The 22,779-nt window shown below is 30.1% G+C and overlaps 1 protein-coding gene across 1 annotated transcript; it reads left to right on the top strand.

Moving 5' to 3' along the window:
* The first annotated feature begins 12,933 nt into the window (after window positions 1-12,933).
* On the top strand, window positions 12,934-18,761 carry LOC145313614 (uncharacterized). The gene is made up of 3 exons (XM_080153088.1): window positions 12,934-13,019; window positions 14,150-14,332; window positions 17,670-18,761. Exons 1-3 carry the CDS (start codon window positions 12,939-12,941, stop codon window positions 17,901-17,903), a joined length of 498 nt encoding a protein of 165 aa, XP_080009214.1. The 5' UTR covers window positions 12,934-12,938; the 3' UTR covers window positions 17,904-18,761.
* The last annotated feature ends 4,018 nt before the right edge of the window (window positions 18,762-22,779 follow it).

Raw genomic sequence — 22,779 nt, 5'->3', positions numbered from 1 at the left:
GATACTATACAAGTGTTAATGTCCGTTTGTCCTACCGTTTCAGTGCTTCGCTTTTATGGATGTTGTCATCCTTGTTTCATCAATAAATATATTTATTTTTCTGTAAACTCAGTAAAATTAAGACCTTAATCCTCCGGAGCAATGAGAAAAGGGAAAGTTGTTTTGTTAAGACTGGGGACACAGAAGCTACTCAAAGATTCCTGTGATCTGCTAGATGTCACAAGAGTATTTGTATGATCTGTCAGAGTCCACAAAGGGTCCTAAATTAGTAGGAATAAGTTTTATCAAAATTAAACCTTGAGGAATGGCAAGAATTGTCGAGAAGAAATATGTTTGAATGATAGAACCATTTTTTTCCTTTAGTCTATAGCAAATTTGAAATGGAGTGATGCAGAGATAAAAGTATTTTACAAGAACTTTTTTATTTATGAAATCACAATAAAATTTGTACCCTGACAACATTACGAATGTGATGTCAACGAACTGGGACAAACAACTTTGGAAGAAGCTGAAATTAATTGACAGTCGCATTGTTGAACCCACCCAGGGTTACTAAACCAGGGACAGTCTAAATCCAAGGTGACAAATCATCATGTGTCACACTTGAGAGTGTACAAGTTTGTAATGTGTACAGTTTTTAGTATCACATCTTCTCTATAACTATATTCGTTATACTATGTTACTATGACCGAGTAAATTAGGGAAATTAAACATAAAATACTTGTTCATTGTCAGTTCAAAAATATATTTAAATTTATTAGGTCATCTAATTTCAGTCATTTATTTAACAAACCTGCAAATTTTTAAAATGTATTCTATATACCTCTACATTTTTAGACACCAAAAAATTAACACATAATTTCTGAATGTTTGTTTTTAAACAAAACAATTGTTAAAGTGCTAATTTACACTATCAATAATTATCCTTGTTATAGCGTCACTTGCTACAAAATCGAATAAAGGGAAGAATATCAATGTTCATTTAAATCATATAAGAATTGATATAAATTTACATAATTATACTAAAATGAAACTTTCATGGATAATTAATTAAAATAAATATAGTTACAAAAGTAAAATTAAATAACAAAATATTTAGTTAAATCAGATTTGTATATTGAGATGTAATCTACATAAAAGTATTTAGGTATGCATTCAATATCTTCACATAGATTAACCAATCTTCTTAATAGTAGAAAATAGTAAAAGCTTTTCTATTATAATATATAATAAGGCGAAGCATTTCCATAATCAAATACTAAAAATATAAGTATGTCTTGAAACAGTATCTCATATTTAAGTTAATTTTCGTCAAGTTTACGTCTCATCTCGAAAAATTTGTAATTACAAAAATTAAAATTCTGCTTAGTAAGTTTTGACATTTACAAGTGTTTATGATCGTTTGTCACACCGTCTAATTCTAAAGCTTTGCTTTTATAGATGTTCTCATCTTTTTAAAAGCGAAGCTTTTCTATAATTAGGGTCGGTCCGTCCGTTCAAGATAGATAGCTTTTATTCGTTAATTTAGGCATGTTAGAATTGTCCTATTGATTTCAAACTTTGCATGATGATTCCTGTAGTAGTTAGGTAAGATTATAGTAGCAACTCTATAATCATTACCAGATTGTCTGTACGTCCATTTTAAACATGTTGATTTTTCTACTTTTTTAAAAACAAATTTTTATGTGATCAAATTATCCGTTTGATCTGATTTTTGATATATTAATTCCTGGGACAACAAAGAACAATATTATAAACGAAGCAACTCTATAATCAAGTCCTAAAAATGTAAGTATGTCCTTAAACATTATCCTGTATCAAGCAGTTTTTCTACAAATTTACTTACAATGGCTTCGACTCTTATACTTCTATATTCTGATTATTCAGTTTAGACACTATACAAGTTTGTCCTATCGTTTCAGTGCTTCGCTTTTATGGATGTTGTCATCCTTGTTTATCTAATATTTCGATTACTTTTCTTCTTGTTACATTCTCTCATATGTTTTATATCTACACTGTATTTATTAGTTGTAAAAAATATTATAAGAATATATATATAACCCTGTTTCCGCACGTAAAACTTATTCTGTCCGTAACATTTAAACTTGACAGTAAAATAAATTTGGCTTGGTACAGATAAATATATATAGAATAAAACTGTTATCCAATTTTTAAATAATTCATGGCCAAGTCTAATTTATCCTATCAAATAAATTAAGTAGTTGGAAGTGTGTTTTTAATGTCTCTGAAACAGTCCAATTTATCAGGGATATTGCAATAGACGATAGAAAAATCTACCCCTTTATACAAAATAATAAGTTTTGTTTTTTAGAAGCACTTGAAGGGTGGTAAAAAACCAATCTCTTCACTTTTTTCAATAAAAACCCTACAGTTTTGGTCAAAAACTAACAAAAAACAACCCATATCATGTCCAAGCATTGACAATGAGAAAACACCATTAAATTTTGGTTTCTACTCACCTTTCATGAGCACTACAGCTCGAGTCCTAGACCTTATGGATAATTTTTCCTTACATGGAGATTAAAAATCATCAAATCGTCAATAAAGTAATCTAACAATTCCACCTAGTATATAGAGGGTGTTAAAAAAACAAACAATCGCTTCACTATTTTCAATATAAACCCTACAGTTTTGGTCAAAAACTAACAAAAAATGACCCAAATCATGTCCAAGCAATGACAATAAGAAAACATTATTGAATTTTTATTTCTAATTAAATCTCCTGAGCACTACAGCTCGAGTCCTAGCCCTTATGGATAATTTTTCCTTACATGGAGATTAAAAATCAACAAATCGTCATAAATACTAGAAATCTTGAAGTTAAACCCCATACTGTTCAGAGTTTTTGATGGTGCATGTAAAGACCTTTCTATAGACACCTTAACTAAGTTTCTAATTCAATCGTAGCCAATTTGGCATAAAAAAAGATAGACCCATCAAACAGTGAGATATGGCGGGTCTCTCTAGTTCTTGATGTTTGACAGATCTTTCTTTTTGATGTCAAAATGGCTAAGATTGTTTTAGAACCCTGGTTAAGAAAAAAGATCTTGACATGTCCCATCAAAAATTCCAAAAATGGGGTCTATCTACAAGATTTTAAGTACTTAAGACAGTTTGTTCTTTTTTTTAAAAGACAGAGCCGTCATGTCTCAATGTTTCATGGGTCTGTCTTTTTGATGCCAAATTGACAAGGATTGAGTTAGAAATCTAGTTAAAGCATCTATAGAAAGGTCTTTATATGCTCCATCAAAAGCTCTAAACAGTACTTTAGGAAGTTTATTCTTTTAAAAAAAAAACTGTCTGAATTTGTAGACGTAGAGAAAATTTTTTTACAAGGGCTAGGTCTCGAGTTGTAGTACTCTGGAGAGGTGAGTAGATTCAAAATTCAATATTGTTTTCTCATTGTCATTGCCTTGACATGAATTGGGTCATTTTTTGTTAGTTTTTGACCAAAACTGTAGGGTTTATATTGAAAAGATTGAAGCGATTGTTTTTTTTAACACCCTTTATATACTAGGTGGAATTATTAGATTAATCTATTGTACTATTTCACCAACAGAGAATTTTTACAAATTCTTTTTTAATTGTATCAAATATATAGAAAATATTAGTGGATTTGAAGGTAGCCAAAAAATGAATAACTATTCGTATGTTGTTATAATGTAATGTTTGTCGGCCCGCCAAAGATTTTAATTTACGATTAACAATGATTTAAATTTATTCCAAAACTTTACATCCATATGTGTAATTATACAAAAGGAACAGCAGATCTTCGGTTAGGCATTGCAGATTTTACCAGAAATTAAAACATTGATGACAACTTCCAAGTAGCGAAGCTCAAAAATATGGATAGATTAAACTATTAAAATTATGCATTAAACTTATAAGAAAAATATGAAAATCTAGGAATCGATCTAGCAAGTTTTTAAATCGAACTTTATTTGGTGAAAATATGTAAAATGTTGACTTGATTAATTCCTAAAACTTTTTAGCCGTTTATCTTGAACAAGAGTCGAGAAAATCATGAAAACTTGAAAAACTAGGAATTGATCTAGCACACCAACAAATAAGCATATCCTGATGGAAATATGTACAGTGTAAACTTATTTAATCCCTGATAATTTCATCCGTCTATTTTAAATAAGAATTTAAAAAATAAGAAAACTTAAAAATCTAGGAATCGATCTAGCACACCAATTAATAAACAAATCTTAAAGAATACTGTACTAATCCCTGAAAATTTCATTCGTCTTGAAAAGGAGACGAGAAAATTACAAAATGTAAAAATCTAGGCTGATCTAGCACCCCAATTAACTGACAGATGGACAAAACAATGTATAGATTAGATGAGCATATGTCATAGGAATATTCACTAAAAATTTCAGTTGTCTGTCTTTTATAGGAGCCGAGAAAAACACGTTCCCCCCTTTCGGTTTCTGACAAACGGACAGACAGGCGGACGGGCAATTGAATCATATAGTAGCTTTGCTGCTAAAGACAAGATTTATGATATTTAGATAGATTTGGAGGATAGTTAATTACAGATTTGTTGGTCACCAAAGGTTTCTACGCTTTACAGATTTCGTCGAATGGTTACAGGAATCATCGTACAAGAATGGAAATTGTTATTACGATTCTAGTATGCCCAAATCGCCAATTAGAGCTAACCGTGGTGGACGGGACTATCCTAAATGTTGATAATCTTCAAGTTTATTAAAGATTCAGAAATTGGAATTAATGTATTTTAGCAATCAATAATAAAATAAAATGCCGTCGTTAGATAATGAAATAATTTGAAAATTGCTTCTAGCAATTTAGCGATGGCCTCAAACCATTCCCTTTATCACAGTGACTTGTAGTTTTTACACTAACCTATCATGTTACAATGATTGATACAAATTTTTTTCTATACATATATTTCAGGAATTTATCAAGACTGACATGATTTTTTTTATAAAAGGACGGAGAAATGAATTGCTTAAGGGCACAAAAGATTTGTTTTTTTTATGAATAAAAAAAGATTTATAATCTGCAATAAAAACTGACTGACTGACACAAACAAAGTAACATAACTATAAACCTTGGATCAACTTAGAATTTTCATCACCAAAAATCTATTGCTTTTAAAATTAAATTTTGTTAAGACCATTTAGGTGCTTAAGGTTTATGCTAAATAATTTTTAAAAGATTGTTATTAAATTTTTAGCTTCGCTTAGGTTCATCTGTGTTTAACCTTGTTATTATTTAAGGAAATACATTTTTTGGGTCAAAAAAGTTTTTAACAAATGGTTAAATTGAAACAATGTCCATTTCATCCATATTTTGCGCAACTTACTTAATTTTTAGATTGAATTAGATAATTGAAGCATTTGAAACATATCAAATTTAAACGTAGATAATTAAAAGGAATTTTAATAGACAAAAATCTAATTTTGACAGATATGATCAATTAGCCCAGAATATGACATTTACTATGACATTTGGCTGATTCAACTTGGGCATACCCTTGTTACTGAGAAGCTTCGCATCTTCAAAGATTGTATATGTTGACCACACAAATTAATGTTGAGAGTTTCGTGACAAAGATATATTTATGTTTTTTACAACAAAAGTAAATCTCACAAAAATTCCTACAACACTTCCTAATTTAAGTCTAGACACGGAAAAATATCCTGAGAAACAAACAGCTGACTTCGAAGGCCATAGGACCATTTGTAATTGATGGAAAAATTAATGTTAAATCTGAAGTCTTATTTAACTTTGGCTTCTTACATTACCTTATAATGCAAAAAACAACATGTTAGCTTGTTTATCTTTTATAGTAATGAATAATTATGAGCGCATGAGATTTAACATAAAAGTATAAGGCGTAATTTAAATGTCTTGGGTAAAATGCATTAAAGATGTAAGATGAATATAAAGCATTTTCCATAAAACTTATATATTTCCTGGGAAATAAAGGGTCGATATCAAGTATTAGAATTTAAATATCCAAGAAACAAATTAAAAAATGAACAAATAAGAAGAAACTTATAATGATAAATCAAATTTAAAAGAAAATTTCTCGTAGAAATACCAACATGGATTTTTTAATTAATGGTAATTTTTCATTTCTAGTAACCTTGACTGCAGTGAAGTAAATACAATATATGTGCACTTTAAGTGCTTATAATATAATTCATCGCATGAAATACAATAAAGTGGACTTTATATTAAAGAGAAGTGGGTATGATAGTAATGCTAGGGTTTTATTTGATGGAAAAGATTTTTAAATTTGCTGCCATGCATAGTTCCTTGCCTTGTATCCAATCAAGGGATAGAGAATAAGATAATAAGCTGATTCAACTACAAATTAGGATAAACGGATGAGCATTTCTTGTGGAAAAGTTCAGATACTTTTTTTTATACAGGCCAAGCATCAAAATTAATTTACCCACAAAGTTAAGCTACCAAATGGTGGAATAAGTGTAAAATTCCAGGACCATTGTCTCTCTCTCTCTCTCTCTCTCTCTCTCTCTCTCTCTCTCTCTCTCTCTCTCTCTCTCTCTCTCTCTCTTTCTTTCTATCTCTCTATCTATCTATCTCTCTCTCTCTCCTTCTGTATCTAATTACAAAGATCTTAATTATCAAAATATGTTTTGGCGGTTTCACATCTAAGCAAGCACAGAAACACAGTTACCTTTTAGGTCAGTTTAGGTTACTGGTTACTGTTAGCCCCACAGCCCCTTATTTTCAATTAATTTAGAAAAAGTGGAAGGGGTGGTTCATTTCTCCATAGTCAATTTGAAGGAATGCACAAAGCGTTAATTTCCGAAACTTGGCGATAATAAAAATGGCAGTTTCAGAAAAAAAACTATAAGAAAATGAAACTATTCCATCTAACCATCTGATAAATATATGACTAAAACTGTTAACAAAAACATCATACAATACATTATATGTATACTAGCGGCTTCGCCCCTAGCCTCTAGGGGCTTTGCCCCAAGAGGTTTTATCAACCTAATTTTTTGTATTTTAGATTTAAAAAGAAAAAGTAAAAAAATTTTTTTTTGGGGAGGGGTATTTTTCATTTTTTGGGGGGGTTGGGGGTGTCCTACCCCCCAAGAAAATAGCTTAAAACCATCACAGGACCAGTAGGTATATTCCCTGAATAGTAGAGCCCAATCGGTTCAGTGGTTACTGAGATCTTAAGCTTCAGACGGACAGACAGACGGACAGGCAGACAGACAGACAGACAGACAGACAGACAGACAGACAGACAGACATCGTTCTACTTTGTATTATAGATAAATTTTATTTTCATGTCGTCCTTGAAATGATCTTTGAAAAAACCTTTAAACCCTTTCCGATGAAGACTCATAAATTTCTAACTTGAACATTTACAATAATTTACTTTTTCTCTAAAGTAGATCTTATCAATTTAAAGTTGGGCAATATAGTTTCATTCTTCAGTGGTTATAATAGAGAGAGTAATTAAGGATATATTTAGAGGTGGGTTGGTTGTCTGTATGGTAGTATGAGTATGGCCAGGGTCAGGAAGAGGCACCCCGCTGATCAAACAATTTTACCAAAAGAACTTGCAGTATTATAACATAAATGGGAAGGGGAAGTAAAAAAAGTTATTAAGAGTAGTAGAGGGGTAGAATGACGAGCGACAATTGGTCTAGTATTTTATATTTATATATATGTATGTATAGCTGCTGGTACTGACGCGCAAAGTCAGTGACGCAGGACGGAGCCTGTGTACGCTTTTTACCATTCCACTCTTAACTCCGACTAACTTTTGTCAATTCCATTTTGGAAACCATTGGGTTAGGTTTGGAACATTGTCCTGGAGGTTTAGTACTACTTATATACATGGTGATTTTTATTAATGGTTAACATTAACTTTAACACATAATAAACTCTTTAATTTTGTGACAAAGTCCTAGGTACACTTTAATTATAAACACTTTTATATTTCCACGCTTAAAGGTTTATTCCAAAAAGGGGAAAAGTGTTTTCTTAATCTTTTCTTCTTTCACAATATCACTAAATATTGTAATTGGTGAATCAATCAATTTTGTTGAAAAATAATATAAATTTACGTCATTAATATTTTAGTAATAATTAGTAGGCTTTTATTTTGTAGTAAATCGTTGTGTGTTTTGCTATTTTAATATTTGTAGTAATCTTTGTTTTATTTTAATGCATTTTTAAAAGCGAAGCTTTTCTATAATTAGGGTCGGTCCGTCCGTACGTCCGTACGTCCGTCCGTAACGGATAGCTTTTTTCGTTAATTTAGACATGTTAGAATTGCCCTATCGATTTCAAATTTTGCATGGTGATTCCTTTAGTAGTTAGGTACGATTTAGAAAGCCTAGCAACTCTATAATCATTACCAAAATGTCCGTACGTCTATTTTAAACATGTTGATTTTTTTACTTTTTTAAATAGCTTTTTTCGTTAATTTAGGCATGTTAGAATTGTCCTATCGATTTCAAATTTTGCATGGTGATTCCTGTAATAGTTAGGTACGAGTTAGAAAGCGTAGCAACTCTATAATCATTACCAGAATGTCCTTACGTCCATTTTAAACATGTTGATTTTTTTTACATTTTAAACAACAAATTTGTATGTTACCTAATTATCCGATTGGTCTGATTTTTGGTATACTGATTCCTGGGACAACAAAGTACAATATTATAAGCGAAGCTACTCTATAATCAAGTCCTAAAAATGTAAGTATGTCCATAATCATTATCCTGTATCAAGCAGTTTTTCAACAAATTTACTTAAATTTTGCTTTGACTCTTATACATTAGCATTCTGATTATTCAGTTCTGACATTATACAAGTGTTAATGTCCGTTTGTCCTACCGTTTCAGAGCTTCGCTTTTATGGATGTTGTCATCCTTGTTTATTTCAATACTCTAGTTAATTTGTTTAGTTAATTTTAGGTATATTATAGTTTTTGCATGGTCTATCATGTCTTATTGTTTTTTTTTCAAATACGTTATTTATTTAAAGAATTATCAATCACCAACTAATAATTATTTGAACAAAAAAGTAAAAACTAGATGATTTAGTGTTTGCAAATGTTAATGAATGGCTTTCTTACAAAATCAATAAAAAATGAATCTCTAAAACTTAATGACAAATGAACAATAAGACTTGTAGAGTGTCAGAACTTACCCTCCTAGTGCTAAAGTCTGTATATGTGCCTGTTTTAATGTGAAAGATCCTTGTAATAAAGTAACAGGATGTTTGTCTGTGTGTTTGTGTGCTTGTTCCGAATTATCTCGCTAACCGCTGAACCGATCGTGTTCTCCTTAACAGGGTAGATTCTCATAGGTCCTGGTAAGGTTTATAAATATTTTGGGGGAGGGTAACACCACCCTACCAAGAGCAATTACAAAAAATCTAAAAAAAAAATTACGTTTAGCGACTTGAACGCAGCATAGATTGAACGCAACATGGATAGGTAAAGTATTTTTTTTACAAACATTTAAAGTGCCACTAGAGGCCTCTAGGGGGCGTAGCCGCTAGTAAAAGATAAACAATTAAACAAATAAACTACAATCTAAGAATCATTCTAGTAAACAATATACAATATTGAATGACAAGGAAAGAGTTTTTATTTGTTTGTATTTGCCATTGTTGTTATTTTGTTTGATGAGTTAAAAAGATGCTTACTTTTCTTCTGCTGACAAATTATTCTAGCGTATGTTAAATTAAACACGTTCTTTTTAGCTATTTTAGAGGATATTATTTAAAATTATTAAAAAAAATTGGATTGATATTTGCATATTTTTGTTTCCAAAAAGTGACATTGAACTATGCAACTCATTTTAATTTTGACCTTTGCAAAATCCTGAAATTAGCTTCCACATTTTTTGAGCTATTTGGTTTTTTTTTTAATTTCGTATTAAAATAATTATGATTTAACACCAAGGAGTTTATCCTACTTTTAAATTTCAAACTGCACATATTTCTCATTATAGCAAATGGTTAGGTTAGGAAAGGTTAGTTAAGAAAAGCTAGGATATCCCCATAAATGTACGGGCTTAAAGTATTCCACTCTTTCATTATTATCTCATTTATTTGTTGCACAATATTTGGAGCGTGGCCTCAGAAACTACGATATACAACTCTAAAATCTAACGCATCATTCAGGAGTTTTATCGATTATTATCGATATATTTTAGATAATAGTTAGATTACTTTTTCATATCCTATAACATTAATTGTTTTGTAATAGATCTTTTATTTATTAATAAAATAAAAAAAGTTTTTGACTTTGTTAAATCAATTCCATTGTAAGCCCTCTTTCTTCCTCTCTACTAAGCAATATTTAACCCGAGAAATTTTTAACCTTGTACCATGAAAACTGGAAAAACATACGCACAGATACGCACCACTTGTACGCAGCAGTTACGCACTTGTACGCACACACACACACACACACACACATTCTTCTTTTTCTATCCTTCAGCGCATTTTATGCATTTCATACCGGGAATGACCAAGCGGTTCTTGGTATACTAGTCAAATATATATACTAGATATATTATCTTAACAGCATCAAAGCAGACTTTACAGATAGAAATTAATATAGGAAAAATAAGAGAACATATTATTGAAGATTGCAGTAAAAATATTTAAAAAATCCAATTTTATAATACCATAAACATTGCAGAATAGTTTCTCATGTCAATTGAGTTTATACATCTTTATCTGCCTTTTTATTCCATTCAGTTTTTATATTGTTTGTCCATGACCTCAGCATCCATATTTATGTTTTTGCATCACGCTTCTAACATTTCATATTTTGTACATCTAGATTCGAGCAATCTGCAATTTTTCATTTTTTTCTCGCTTACTTTCTCCAATGTTGCTCTTTCTCTTCTTTATCGCTTTCCTTTATCACTATTTTTGTTCTAAAAAATAGCTTTAGTATGCGACCATATTATTCATATATTAAATTAAAATCAAGTAGAACAATGGTAACAAGGTACCAAACATGTGTATTGTGCTTATTTTATATTGTTCACATTAAAATATAGATACTGTATAATGAGAGCAAGATTATGAAATTTTATTTTTAAAAAGTCTGTTCTAAATTCTTAGGTTATATTCTTCCCTTATCTTTATGTCATCATTGTAAACTAAAAAATAAAATATGATATTTTCAAAATATATCATTTGTGTAAAATTTTAGTAATTCAATTAATATAAGCATGTTATATTTATTCCATACAACACAAAAAATTATGAAGAATTATAGCCCTCCGTAAAAAAGAACAAAAGAGTGAAACATACAAATTCTTTGGTGGAACACCTCGTATCACAACTCTGGTATATAGCTGACTCCTTTTTATATAAGAGAGACTTGCGACCTTGCTGGGTCAACATGTGTGGTAAATTTAAATCAAGCTATTATGTTTAAACACTAATTAAGAACAAAAACCTTGAATTAGGTGAAGATTTAGGCTTTCATGCAGTAAATTTTAGATTTAAGTCTGACCCATTATTCTACTTTTATCTCTATTTAAACTAACAAAATATTCATCCTACCCAAAATTATACCTTTCACTAAAAATAATAGTTAATGAAGGACCTAGGAGCTTATTTTAAACTGGCTTGCCTTTACCACATCTCTTGAATTCGGCTAAGCATTTGTAGTAATGTGTAAACTCTACCTATGGCATTGAATATATTGAGCATATAATATATATTTAAGTATTGTAACCCATTGCCTCAAGGTCGTTTACATTGCTCTACATTTTTTTCCCTACTTTCAATTCTGATCTTTATATATACCCTAACACAAGAATGATTGGTTTTGCAAACATAATTTGGAATAGATTTTTTTGGTCAAATTTTAGGCAGAAATGCATAATGCATATCAAATATGAATTTGGAACATTAGAAACAAATTTATTTCTCTTTACAATTTGGTATATCTATCTACGAAGATTGTGTAAACCATGTGGGTTATAATTTGCAATGTCTAATATTTAGAGATTGGTAATTCTAAATGGTTATAAAAATAACCTTTATTATTATAACCTCTAGGGGTAAACTTGTATCAAATCTTGCTTAGTGATTCACAGTGTAAGGGAACTTAGGCTTGATAGAACATGCTTAGTTATAACTTAAGTCTTTGTTTAAATTTTAAATGAGGTAACCTTGAAGAAAAGGTGTTTCACACCAGAAGTAACTTTTACTTAATTATTTTAATTGTTTGGAAAATTAAAGCTTTTTTACACAATGACACATTGTTATTAATCACTAAAAAAGAGCAGTATTGCTTATAAAGCTTGTAATTATATACTTTTAAGTTTATGAGAATCTTTAGTTTTAAATTGTCAATTAAGAAATGCTTCCTTTTCAAAGAAAGAGACTTATTTTATAAAATTTTAAATAGAATAGAAAATGAGAAAATCCTTCCTTTAAAAGATAACCATTCAGGCCACCATCAATTACACTCATATTACAAACGACAGTGATTTCAAGACATGTTAATTACATATATAGTTTCCGCGTATAAAAAAATATAATCTACATAATTACTGTAATACAGATTACTGTTCTGTTCTTCATTAAAATGTTTGACAGGTTATTTCTGGCAATTTGTGAACATAATTGTCCTGGTTGTTTCAGAATATTTGTTCCTTATGTTGACAACGTACTGTAACAATAAGGAAGAAAACATTAAATGTCAGTTCTAATAATTACATAAATAACTTACGCTATTAAATATTTTCAAAATTGCTTTTTGAAATAACCATTACCGTCCTAAAATATTTTTTTTCTAATTTTTTAAAGAAAATCTGTTCATAATATTTTCTATAAATGTTAACACTATATAATCATGCGATACCCTTTAATTGTATGTTTTATCATATTATTATTTTTTATTAATTTCAGACAAAATGCCAGCCTTAGATATCAGCATGATTGAGTCCCTCTCCAGGGAGCTACACCCTACCACTAATCTTATGTCAGAAACAGAGGTAAACACGTTTTCCCCATTTGATATTTCCCTCCGTCTTTACCTTTTCCAGGAAATTGGTGTTGAGAAAATTTTTTATTTGTGAGGTAAAAAAGGTAGTTTTTGTTCCGATGAAATATCTTTTCAGTGTTATTTCTTTTTGAGTCCAAAAAGGAGTTAAATGAGAAGTCTATTTTCACAATATTTTTTTAGATCAGGCATAGAATATATTTTTTTAAAAAATTTCTATTATATACTTATGCTAAGAATTAAGAAGTGTGGATTATTTATTTCTTTTAGTTAATTTATATTAAAATTTTTGCTGGTATTTTTTTTATGATATTTCGTGTACAATATGATTATTATAGTATTAAAGTATACAGTTTCAGCTATATCATTTTTATTTATGTTTATTTTCTAATTAAACCTTTTAGGCCATGCTATAAAAGTTTCACAATTAGTTGAGTGAGACTAGTAAGATTTTCTTACAAACTACCAAAAAAATCACTTTTTTAGCTAAATAAGGAAAGTAATTTTCTTTTATCCTAGAATACTTTACTGACTTGTACTCAAAGACTTTTAATCAATTGTTCCTATGATTTAATTTGGGTTCTTAACTAACTTATATATGTAAGAAGTCGCAATTTGATGAGAAAGTTTAAATATATTGTATGGTAACCCTAGTGGGGTTGCATTGCTGGTTGTTTGGTTGGTTGGTTGGCATTGAAATGTTTCTCTGTAGCGTAACATTTTCTTTGTTCATTATACTTCTAACATACATGTATGTATCTATTATAATTTTACATTTATCATTATATGTAATTATGTATCTATTTTAAACATAAAAAATAATGTTATCTTAATTTTACATTTAAACAAATGACAAGAGTTTTTAAATCCAAGACAATTAGACAAGGATGTATCAAAGCTGCACTAAAAAAAATTTAATGTATTTTTTGTGAGTCATGTGAGTGACAGGTTTCACAAATTTTTCACATCTATGAGAATTTTTATTTTCAATAGTGTTCATTATATTGATTGCATTTGTTTACTACAGAGAAAATACTAAAAATAGTAAAACTTTAAAATAGACTAAGCATTTTATTTAGCCAATTATTTTTTATTGAAATGATGATTTTATAAATTTTTCAGGTTTGCCCCTGGACTCTGTTCTTGACCATGTCCCTTACTTTGCTGAAGGGAATTATGCCCCACGTGCCCGCTCTGCTCCCCATGGTCATCTCTGATCCTGTCACCAGGAGTAGGGCTGAGGAACTATTCCTCTCTGAGGACTTCCAGAATAATATTGAGGAATATTTTGTCGATAACATCAAGGTAGATATTTTGGATTGTAGATATATTCTTTAAAATCATTAATTAATGAAACTTTTACCTTAGTACCAGATGTTTTAAAGTTAACGTTAAATAGATCATTGGCCTTCTCATGTTTTAAAAGAGATAACCTTTGATATTGTCACAAACACACAGGCAAAAATTCTACCTCTTTTATGTTCATGAAAATACGGCGATTACAACTTATCATGCTAAGAGCGCATTGTAAAAATTGCATCTTGCTAATTAGGCAATAAATCTGGAAAAAGACCTGTTTTTAAAGCTTTTGTACCATCTGAATTCTAAAGATTTTTACAAAATTTCAATTCTAGTGTGTTGATATAAACCTGAAATTTACCAAAAAAATGTGGGCAGTCTCAATTATAACATACTAGCGGCTACGCCCCTAGAGCACTTGAGGAGAGGGGAGTCGAATTTGATAGCCCAATTTTCTTATTTTAGATTTTAAAAGAAAAAGTAAAATAAAATTTGGGGGGTGGAAAATTTTTTTTGTGGGGTGCGGGGGGCAATTTTTTTGTTAAAAAAATAATTTTTTTTGGGGGGGGTATTTTTTTATTTTTTGTGGGGGTTAGGGGTGTCCCACCCCCTAAGAAAATAGTGATAAACCTTCCCGGGACCTATGAGAAGCTACCCTGTTAAGGAGAACCAGATAGGTTCAGCGGTTAGCGAGATCCTTCGGTACAGACATACAAACACACAGACAAACAGAGAGACATCCTGTTACTTTATTATAAGGATGAAGGTGTAGCAAGTAATCTTCCAAAGTCAAAATTGAATTGCATACATAAATGATAGGGTTGGGCCGGATTATTTTTATACAGATACGGATATCCGGCTGATTTATAATGCCAGATATCCAGCATCCTTCAAATATCCGGTTATTCGACCGGATAACCGGTAATTTACCGGAAACTGGTTATTCGGATGTATATCCGATAATTTACCGGAAAAACATTTATTCTTCCGGATATCCTGTATTTTGCCGAATACTGAATATCTGGCCTTAGAAATCAGCCGGATATCCTGTATCTGGCCAAAAAAGTATCTGGCCCAACCCAATTATATAGGTATTTTTGAGGTATGAGGTGACAAGTTGCACTATGGAAAGAAAGAATTAAGTAATAATTTAATAAAATGTAGATCCTCTATTTTTTTTCCTTTTTTAAATTCACACTAACTTTCCTCTTTCATTAAAATTAATCCCTTTCCTCTTTAAAATAAAAAAAGTGTTATTATATTTTATCCTTTTATTATCATTTATATGTTAACAAATATTTATTGTTGCATCACTCAATTATATTGGCATCCCATGGTTGGTATTATCTCTAAATTAGGCAATGGACCAGAACTAAATAATTCAATGTCACAGCTAGTACCAGTAGTAGGAGCAATGATACACATTTCAACTTTCATTGTATTGCAGATAAATGTCATGGACGGACAAATGGACAGTGTTATGTTATAAAATTAGATTATCAAGGGCAATAATTTGTGATTAATATAATCTATATCAATTATAGTTATTGCTTAATACTCATTATTATAAATTTCTAGTTGAAAAAAAATTATGCTTTTGTGATGTAAGTAGTTAAAGTTAATTAATTTTAAAAAATTTATACATTTTTTTCTTTTATGGTACAAAATTATTGCTTAATTTAGCGCAAAATTTTTTTTGTTAGAGATTTTTTTTTTTTGAGGGGGTATTTACCCCCAAAAATTGTTTGGGAGGGGTAAATACCCCCTCCTAAATGTTTGGGGGTGCCTACGGCACCCCCAGGGAAGGGGTAAATTTTAAATTGGGGGGTAAAATGAAAAAGGGAAAATTCGTTTGGGAGGGGGGGGGGGGTAATCACCCCATTACCCCCCCCCCCTTGGACGTCTATGTTCCATACCTTACATTTTTGTGTTATATTTTAGTTTATAATTTTGAAATGGGAAATATTTACACTTTTAGTTTCAAATACATGATTAATTCTTCGTATATATGGTCACGACACAATAATTATTGATTTATATGAATTTGTAGTAGAGAAAGAGATACAAATTAATGTACACATTAAGCCTTGACAAAAACGCGCTTGAAAGCGCACGATTGAAATGTAGTGTGCAATCCACAACAAGTAAGCTTTAGTGCAACTATAATAAAAATTAAATTGTAGATAAACTAAATGCCATTTTAAAGGTCTATTTTAAATATTGTTTTGAAAAGAATGGAAGCCTATATTTTATTCACCTACGATTTTTGCTACATTATAAACGTTACAAAAACACACTTATCAACCAACGCCTATTACATATAGAGTAGATTCGCTGCTAATCAATATAAAGTGTTAAATGATTTCAGTGTAACATTGATTTTAATCATCCTTAAATGTTGTAATTTACCTTCTCTAATACAGCTAGCCATGCAATGTGTCAATGATGAAAGATTTTATATTTGCACAGAGTCGTACACACACAAACCCAAAGACATACTTTACACACATTCACACACAAAACCTACAGACACACTCACACATAGGGCCTAATTGGTTTCAAGGTAAAGAATGATTTTACATTTTTAAGAAAAAGATTTCTCGTCATATGTGTGATGTCATATTTATGTCCATAGTAATTTTTCTTTAAATTTAAATCTGCACGAAGAAAAAATTTCAAATGATTGCATTTGTTGGATTTTAAAAAGTTGGACCTTGAAATTGAAACATTTTATTATTGCACTTTTAGATTTACAAAATATTACCTTTATTTTTAAAGTTGTGTTTTATTTAATAATTTAAGAAAGGATGCCTGTTCAAACCGCGTTTCTAGTAATAAATGTTATCCAAATAGTAATTAAGATAGTAAAAGTTAATGAAATTGTAACATGTAAATCATGATGCATAACCAATAAATTGTTGCATGATTTCATGCAGTACATAAAGAGAAAAGATACAAGCATTTTACATAAACTTTTGAATATGTATGATATAATGAAAACAAAACTTACTTAGTAAAAGAAAAGGTACAATAGAGTGTTTTAGTTTAACTGTTAGATAATCTACACATCTACAGTCTTGTTTATCTAAACATCCTTGTAATTTTTCCTTTTGCAGAATTGTCATTTCATTCACTCAAATTATCAAAACATTTTTAAGATCTCTTCAAAACTTTCAAGTCTTTGCCATAATTCAACTTTGAATGTGTCATCTAAAAAAATTGTAAAATAGATATAAAAAGAAATTGTTGGTTCTTCTTATTCTTAATACAATATACAAACCTGCAAATAGCTATCAAACTGCCCAGTGAATAGGATTTATCACTTTGAAAATTTGTGTTTTAGGCTGACGTACAGGCTCCCATCAACAGACAGATCATCCAGAGCAGCGAGACAGTCATGTATGTTGTCAAGCTTATCAACAACTTCTTCGATTACTTCATGGGAGGCGCTGCTCAGAGCTTCAACGATGCCGGGAAGACCGACAACATGCCAAGAAGTGCCTCAGGGATAACTGTGGCAGGGCTTGATGTTTTCAGGATTATAGACTTTGTCAGGACAATGTATAATATGGTCTAGAAGACAAAAAAACAAGGAAAGTTAAGATTTCCTATATTATATGATCACAAATTCAAAATAATTAATCTACAAAGCATTTGTTACATAAATCCACTGTAACATAGGCTAAGTTATTTGAAATAACCCCCGTAATAATGAAACAAAGATATTTTTTCTGAGCTTTTCCTTCATATGATTTTGCAATCTAATTCTAGTTGTACTATTTTGAACAAATTAATCATTAATTTTTTTAAAATCTTTAATTAATAAGTATACTTAATATGTTTAATAACTTTAATCAAAATTAAAATCTTAACTTTTAAAAGATTGCTGTAAATGGATTAAAACCTGACTTATGAACGTTCTCCTCAAACTTTGAGAGGACGAATTGTCCTACGGCTTCTGATCATTGCTCAACGACAAAAAAATGAACCAAACTATGGCAAAATTGTTTGAATCTCTTGGTTGGTCAAAGATGTAAATGCCGCTGAGGTCTGCTATTGAATAAGAATTTATTTCTTTAGTAAAATAATATAAAAATTAAAACCATCATAAATCTTTGACATAATTAGTATAAAAAAGACTGTCTGACGAACTTATAAAATAAGAATATGTTGAGAAATCGTAGTAGAGTATTTATTTAACATTCTATTGTATTTCTAAAGACTAGATATATTAAGATATAGTATTCAGTATTAAATGTAATTTCTTAATTTATAGTCCTTTAGTAGTAGTTGTATTCATTGTGAGATTATTAGTTTAATATGATTGTTACTTGTTATTGTTATTGCTTTTTTGTTATTTTTCTTTATACTTTGTGATAATATTGCAATCTCAAAAGTTAGTTTTAATTATCAAATAAATAAAAATGAATCTTTATATACTTGTTTTTTGATTAACTAAATAGATTATAACATTACTTTATGTGTTGTGTATTACTTATTTCGATCTTTACCAAGCATATACTTGGATTCGAACCTTTTTTTCTTTGTTAATTGAAAGATGTGGTTGAATATTCTTTTGTTCTGAAAAAAATTTCAAGCAATTTAAAAACATTTTAAAACCAAACACACAAAATCAGCATCCTTTACGAGTTCCATCCCTTTTCATGTGCTAAAAAGACCAAACAACTTATGAAAAAGCAATGTTAATCTGATTGAGGAAATAAAAAGAAATATGCATTTCTTAAACAATTATTGTAAAAATGATAATTTAATATGCAAAAATCAAATATTCACAACAACAAAAAGCATAGTGCTTTTATTCAGATGGAAACTGAAGAAACAGATACTTTAAACTTTAAACAATTGAAAATCTGTGGTTTGTTTAAATAATTTCTTTAAAAATGCTTTTAAAGAGACTAATTTAGAGAAGCGAAGCCCTTTGGATTAAAAATTGAAGATGTTCTATTTGCCACATAAAGTATGTTACAAATCCATAATAAAAAGGCTGAATCAGACTAGCCAAGCTATCTGGATTTAAGAAAATAAATATTCTGTATATGCTTAAAAAAAAAAAAGATTTAAAAAGTGCTTGACAGACAACAAATGAACATATAGAATTAGGGATCTAAAGTTCTCAAGATTTTTAACAATAAAAGTTTTGATATTTGTTTTAAAAAATGCATTGCGAAAACCATATGTTGGTTTTATTTTACGATATTATCATGTATCTTTTGTTACTAAATGGCGGAATCATTCTTATTGTGATTTCCTCATAAGTATGATCAGAAATTCACAAACGAACCTATTTTTTTTTACATGTATTGAATTACCCAAGCTCTTAAAACAGTATTTTTGATTCTATATCATTGAAAAAAAACTTTGCATATCACACACTTTCATATAATCCACATAATCTTATTTACAATAGTGCTTGGGTAAATTTGAAAATATAATATTGGCATAGTTATTTATATGCAGCAATAAGTTAGTTTTAATTCATCAAAAGGTTTTACAATCAAACATTTATATTTGTGTGAATATCAAATATGGAATACTTGTAGAATACAATTTTACGTCTTGCTTTAGTCAGCTGAAGACACTTATCTATCAGAACAACTAATAATTTGCGTATTTTTGACCATTCATTTTTTTGTAAGTAAAAATAGCCTTAGTAACAATTCTTTTTTATGTAAAGCTGGATGTACATAAGAATAATTAAGATGAAATGAGTCATGGGAATCTTCAGCTTTATATCTTCATAATAAGCCGAGAAAAAACACGTTTCAACATACGCAGGGGGTCCAAGCTTTTTTATTTAGGGGGGGGGGGGGTTAAAATTATTTTTAAGGGGGGGGGGGGGTAAAATGCCGCAAATTTTTTTACCCCCCGCAAAATTTTTACCCCGGGGATAAAATTTGCTTGGGAGAGTGGGGGGGGGGGGTAATTTCCCCCTTTGAAATCTGTTGGCAGGGGTAAATTTTGTTTGTCCCCCACAAAATTTACCCCCCGGGTAAAATCTTTTTTTTTTTTTTTTTTTTTTTTGGGGGGGGGGGGGGGGTAATTTAAATACTATTAAATATTTAGTAGTAAAAATGCGCCAAATTTTTTTAGTGATTAATCCCCCCCTTGGACGTCCTTGGACATACGAACAGAGGCAAAATGTGACCTATAGAGTGGCCCCACCTTTAAAACGGGCATTTTAAGTAAATAAATCTAAATATTTAGAACGCCATACTTAAGTTGTTTTCTATAGCACTGCTAATTTGTTTTTACAACGCATTATATTTTTCAAACAATCGCCGCTTCTGAAAAAAACTTGGTTATTTGTTTTGATGTACCATTACTTCCGCAATCACATTCCAGCTTGTCTAACGTGAAATTTGTTATTTAAACTTTGTAAAGCATAGATCAACATGAGTTTTGTATAAAACACTGATATGAAACCACATTCATTTAGGGAGCTTTAAACATAACCAAATAATACCTGGCTTTAGAGATTTGTCTTAACTGATAAACTACAGTGTGTTTTTTTTATGATAACTTTTTTGAAAGCAATTTTACCCCACTTATAGTTATCAGAATTTAATGGTTAATGGCTTATTTTCTTTGTTTTATAAGGCAATTAATAGAACAACAAAAAAATATTTCAGTTTTTATTTAAAAAGTACAGTAAAATCTAAAATTCAAAACTTAGGTGTCAACATCTAAAAATGGTTTTAGCGCATTTTTCTTACGCTCAAATAATCAACCTTTTGCAAGAATGGCTGCTAAACACTTCACAGTCGACTACAGAAAATCCATTTTTTAAAGAAAAATGCGCTAAAACCATTTTTATATGTTGACAAAACTTATAATTTACCTTGTATCTATATATGCTAAAAATTACTCAGCATATTAAACAGTGACAGTGTTTAGGTTTCTGAATGTGTCTGTTATATTAAAACAAGGATGACAACATCCATAAAAGCGAAGCTCTGAAACGGTAGGACAAACGGACATTAACACTTGTATAATGTCAGAACTGAATAATCAGAATGCGAATGTATAAGGGTCAAAGCAAAATTGTAAGTAAATTTGTTGAAAAACTGCTTGATACAGGATAATGATTATGGACATACTTACATTTTTAGGACTTGATTATAGAGTTGCTTCGCTTATAATATTGTACTTTGTTGTCCCAGGAATCAGTATACCAAAAATCAGACCAATCGGATAATTAGGTCACATACAAATTTGTTGTTAAAAATGTAAAAAAAATCAACATGTTTAAAATGGACGTACGGACATTTTGGTAATGATTATAGAGTTGCTACGCTTTCTAAATCGTACCTAACTACTAAAGGAATCACCATGCAAAATTTGAAATTGATAGGACAGTTCTAACATGCCTAAATTAACGAAAAAAAAACTATTTAAAAAAGTAAAAAAATCAACATGTTTAAAATGGACGTACGGACATTTTGGTAATGATTATAGAGTTGCTACGCTTTCTAAATCGTACCTAACTACTAAAGGAATCACCATGCAAAATTTGAAATTGATAGGACAGTTCTAACATGTCTAAATTAACGAAAAAAGCTATCCGTGACGGACGGACGGACGTACGGACGGACGGACGTACGGACGGACGGACCGACCCTAATTATAGAAAAGCTTCGCTTTTAAAAAGTGGGGTTCGGCTTTAGATAGCTAAGAAAAGAAAGTTTTAGACGCCGCAACAGGGTGTTTGTTGAATGATCGTTTTTAAACAGGCGAGGGCGTCAGGTTAGCGTAAGCTATCATATTTTTAAGTTAATAGGGTTCTTCTTTTACCAACTTTTACTGATAAGTTAATTTTGATATATTATGTAATCACCAATTTTTAATTTAGATTTTTTGTGTGGATGACGACATTTCAAGTACTAATGGTTCCTTGTATTAAAATCATTGACGGTTTAGTTTATAACAATGCCAAGTGTTGGACATCTTCTAATTTGACCTGCTGGTAATTTAGGATAAAATCTGAGTATAAAAACTGAGACTGGGTCAAGTTCTACAGACAAGAAACTATCGGAGATTTTTTCAAAGGAGAAAATTAAAGTTATTTCTCACATCGTATTATAAACAGCTTTCCGCGGATATAGAATGTACAATTAAAAGATTAAAACCAGTTTTTTTAGCCCCGAAGTGCCGAAGGCACGGGCTAAAAAAACGATTTAAATTTCATGATTGTAAATTTTTATATTCGTAGAAAGCTGGATATAATACGATGCTAGACATAGTTTTTTTTGTATGTATGAGAACCGGTTCCTATCCACCGGATTCGAATAAATACGAGAAAGGAAAACTATTGTACGAATCTGTTTTTAAAAATATTTACAATTTCAAATCACTTAAAGTATCATCTAAATCAGTAAAGTGCGGTACTAATAATTTATCTATTTTAATTTTATAAAAACATTTTGCATTATTTT

The sequence above is a fragment of the Acartia tonsa genome, chromosome 3 (genome assembly GCF_053477335.1).
Source record: "Acartia tonsa isolate MP-2025a chromosome 3, ASM5347733v1, whole genome shotgun sequence".
In the NCBI taxonomy this organism is placed as follows: domain Eukaryota; kingdom Metazoa; phylum Arthropoda; class Copepoda; order Calanoida; family Acartiidae; genus Acartia; species Acartia tonsa.
This window is presented reverse-complemented; position numbering and strand designations above follow the sequence as displayed.

Coding starts and splice junctions, on each gene's coding strand:
- LOC145313614 (XM_080153088.1), top strand. CDS start 12,939: ATGCCAGCCTTAGATATCAGCATGATTGAGTCCCTCTCCAGGGAGCTA. Junction 13,020..14,149: donor ATCTTATGTCAGAAACAGAG/GTAAACACGTTT, acceptor TAAATTTTTCAG/GTTTGCCCCTGGACTCTGTT. Junction 14,333..17,669: donor ATTTTGTCGATAACATCAAG/GTAGATATTTTG, acceptor TTTGTGTTTTAG/GCTGACGTACAGGCTCCCAT.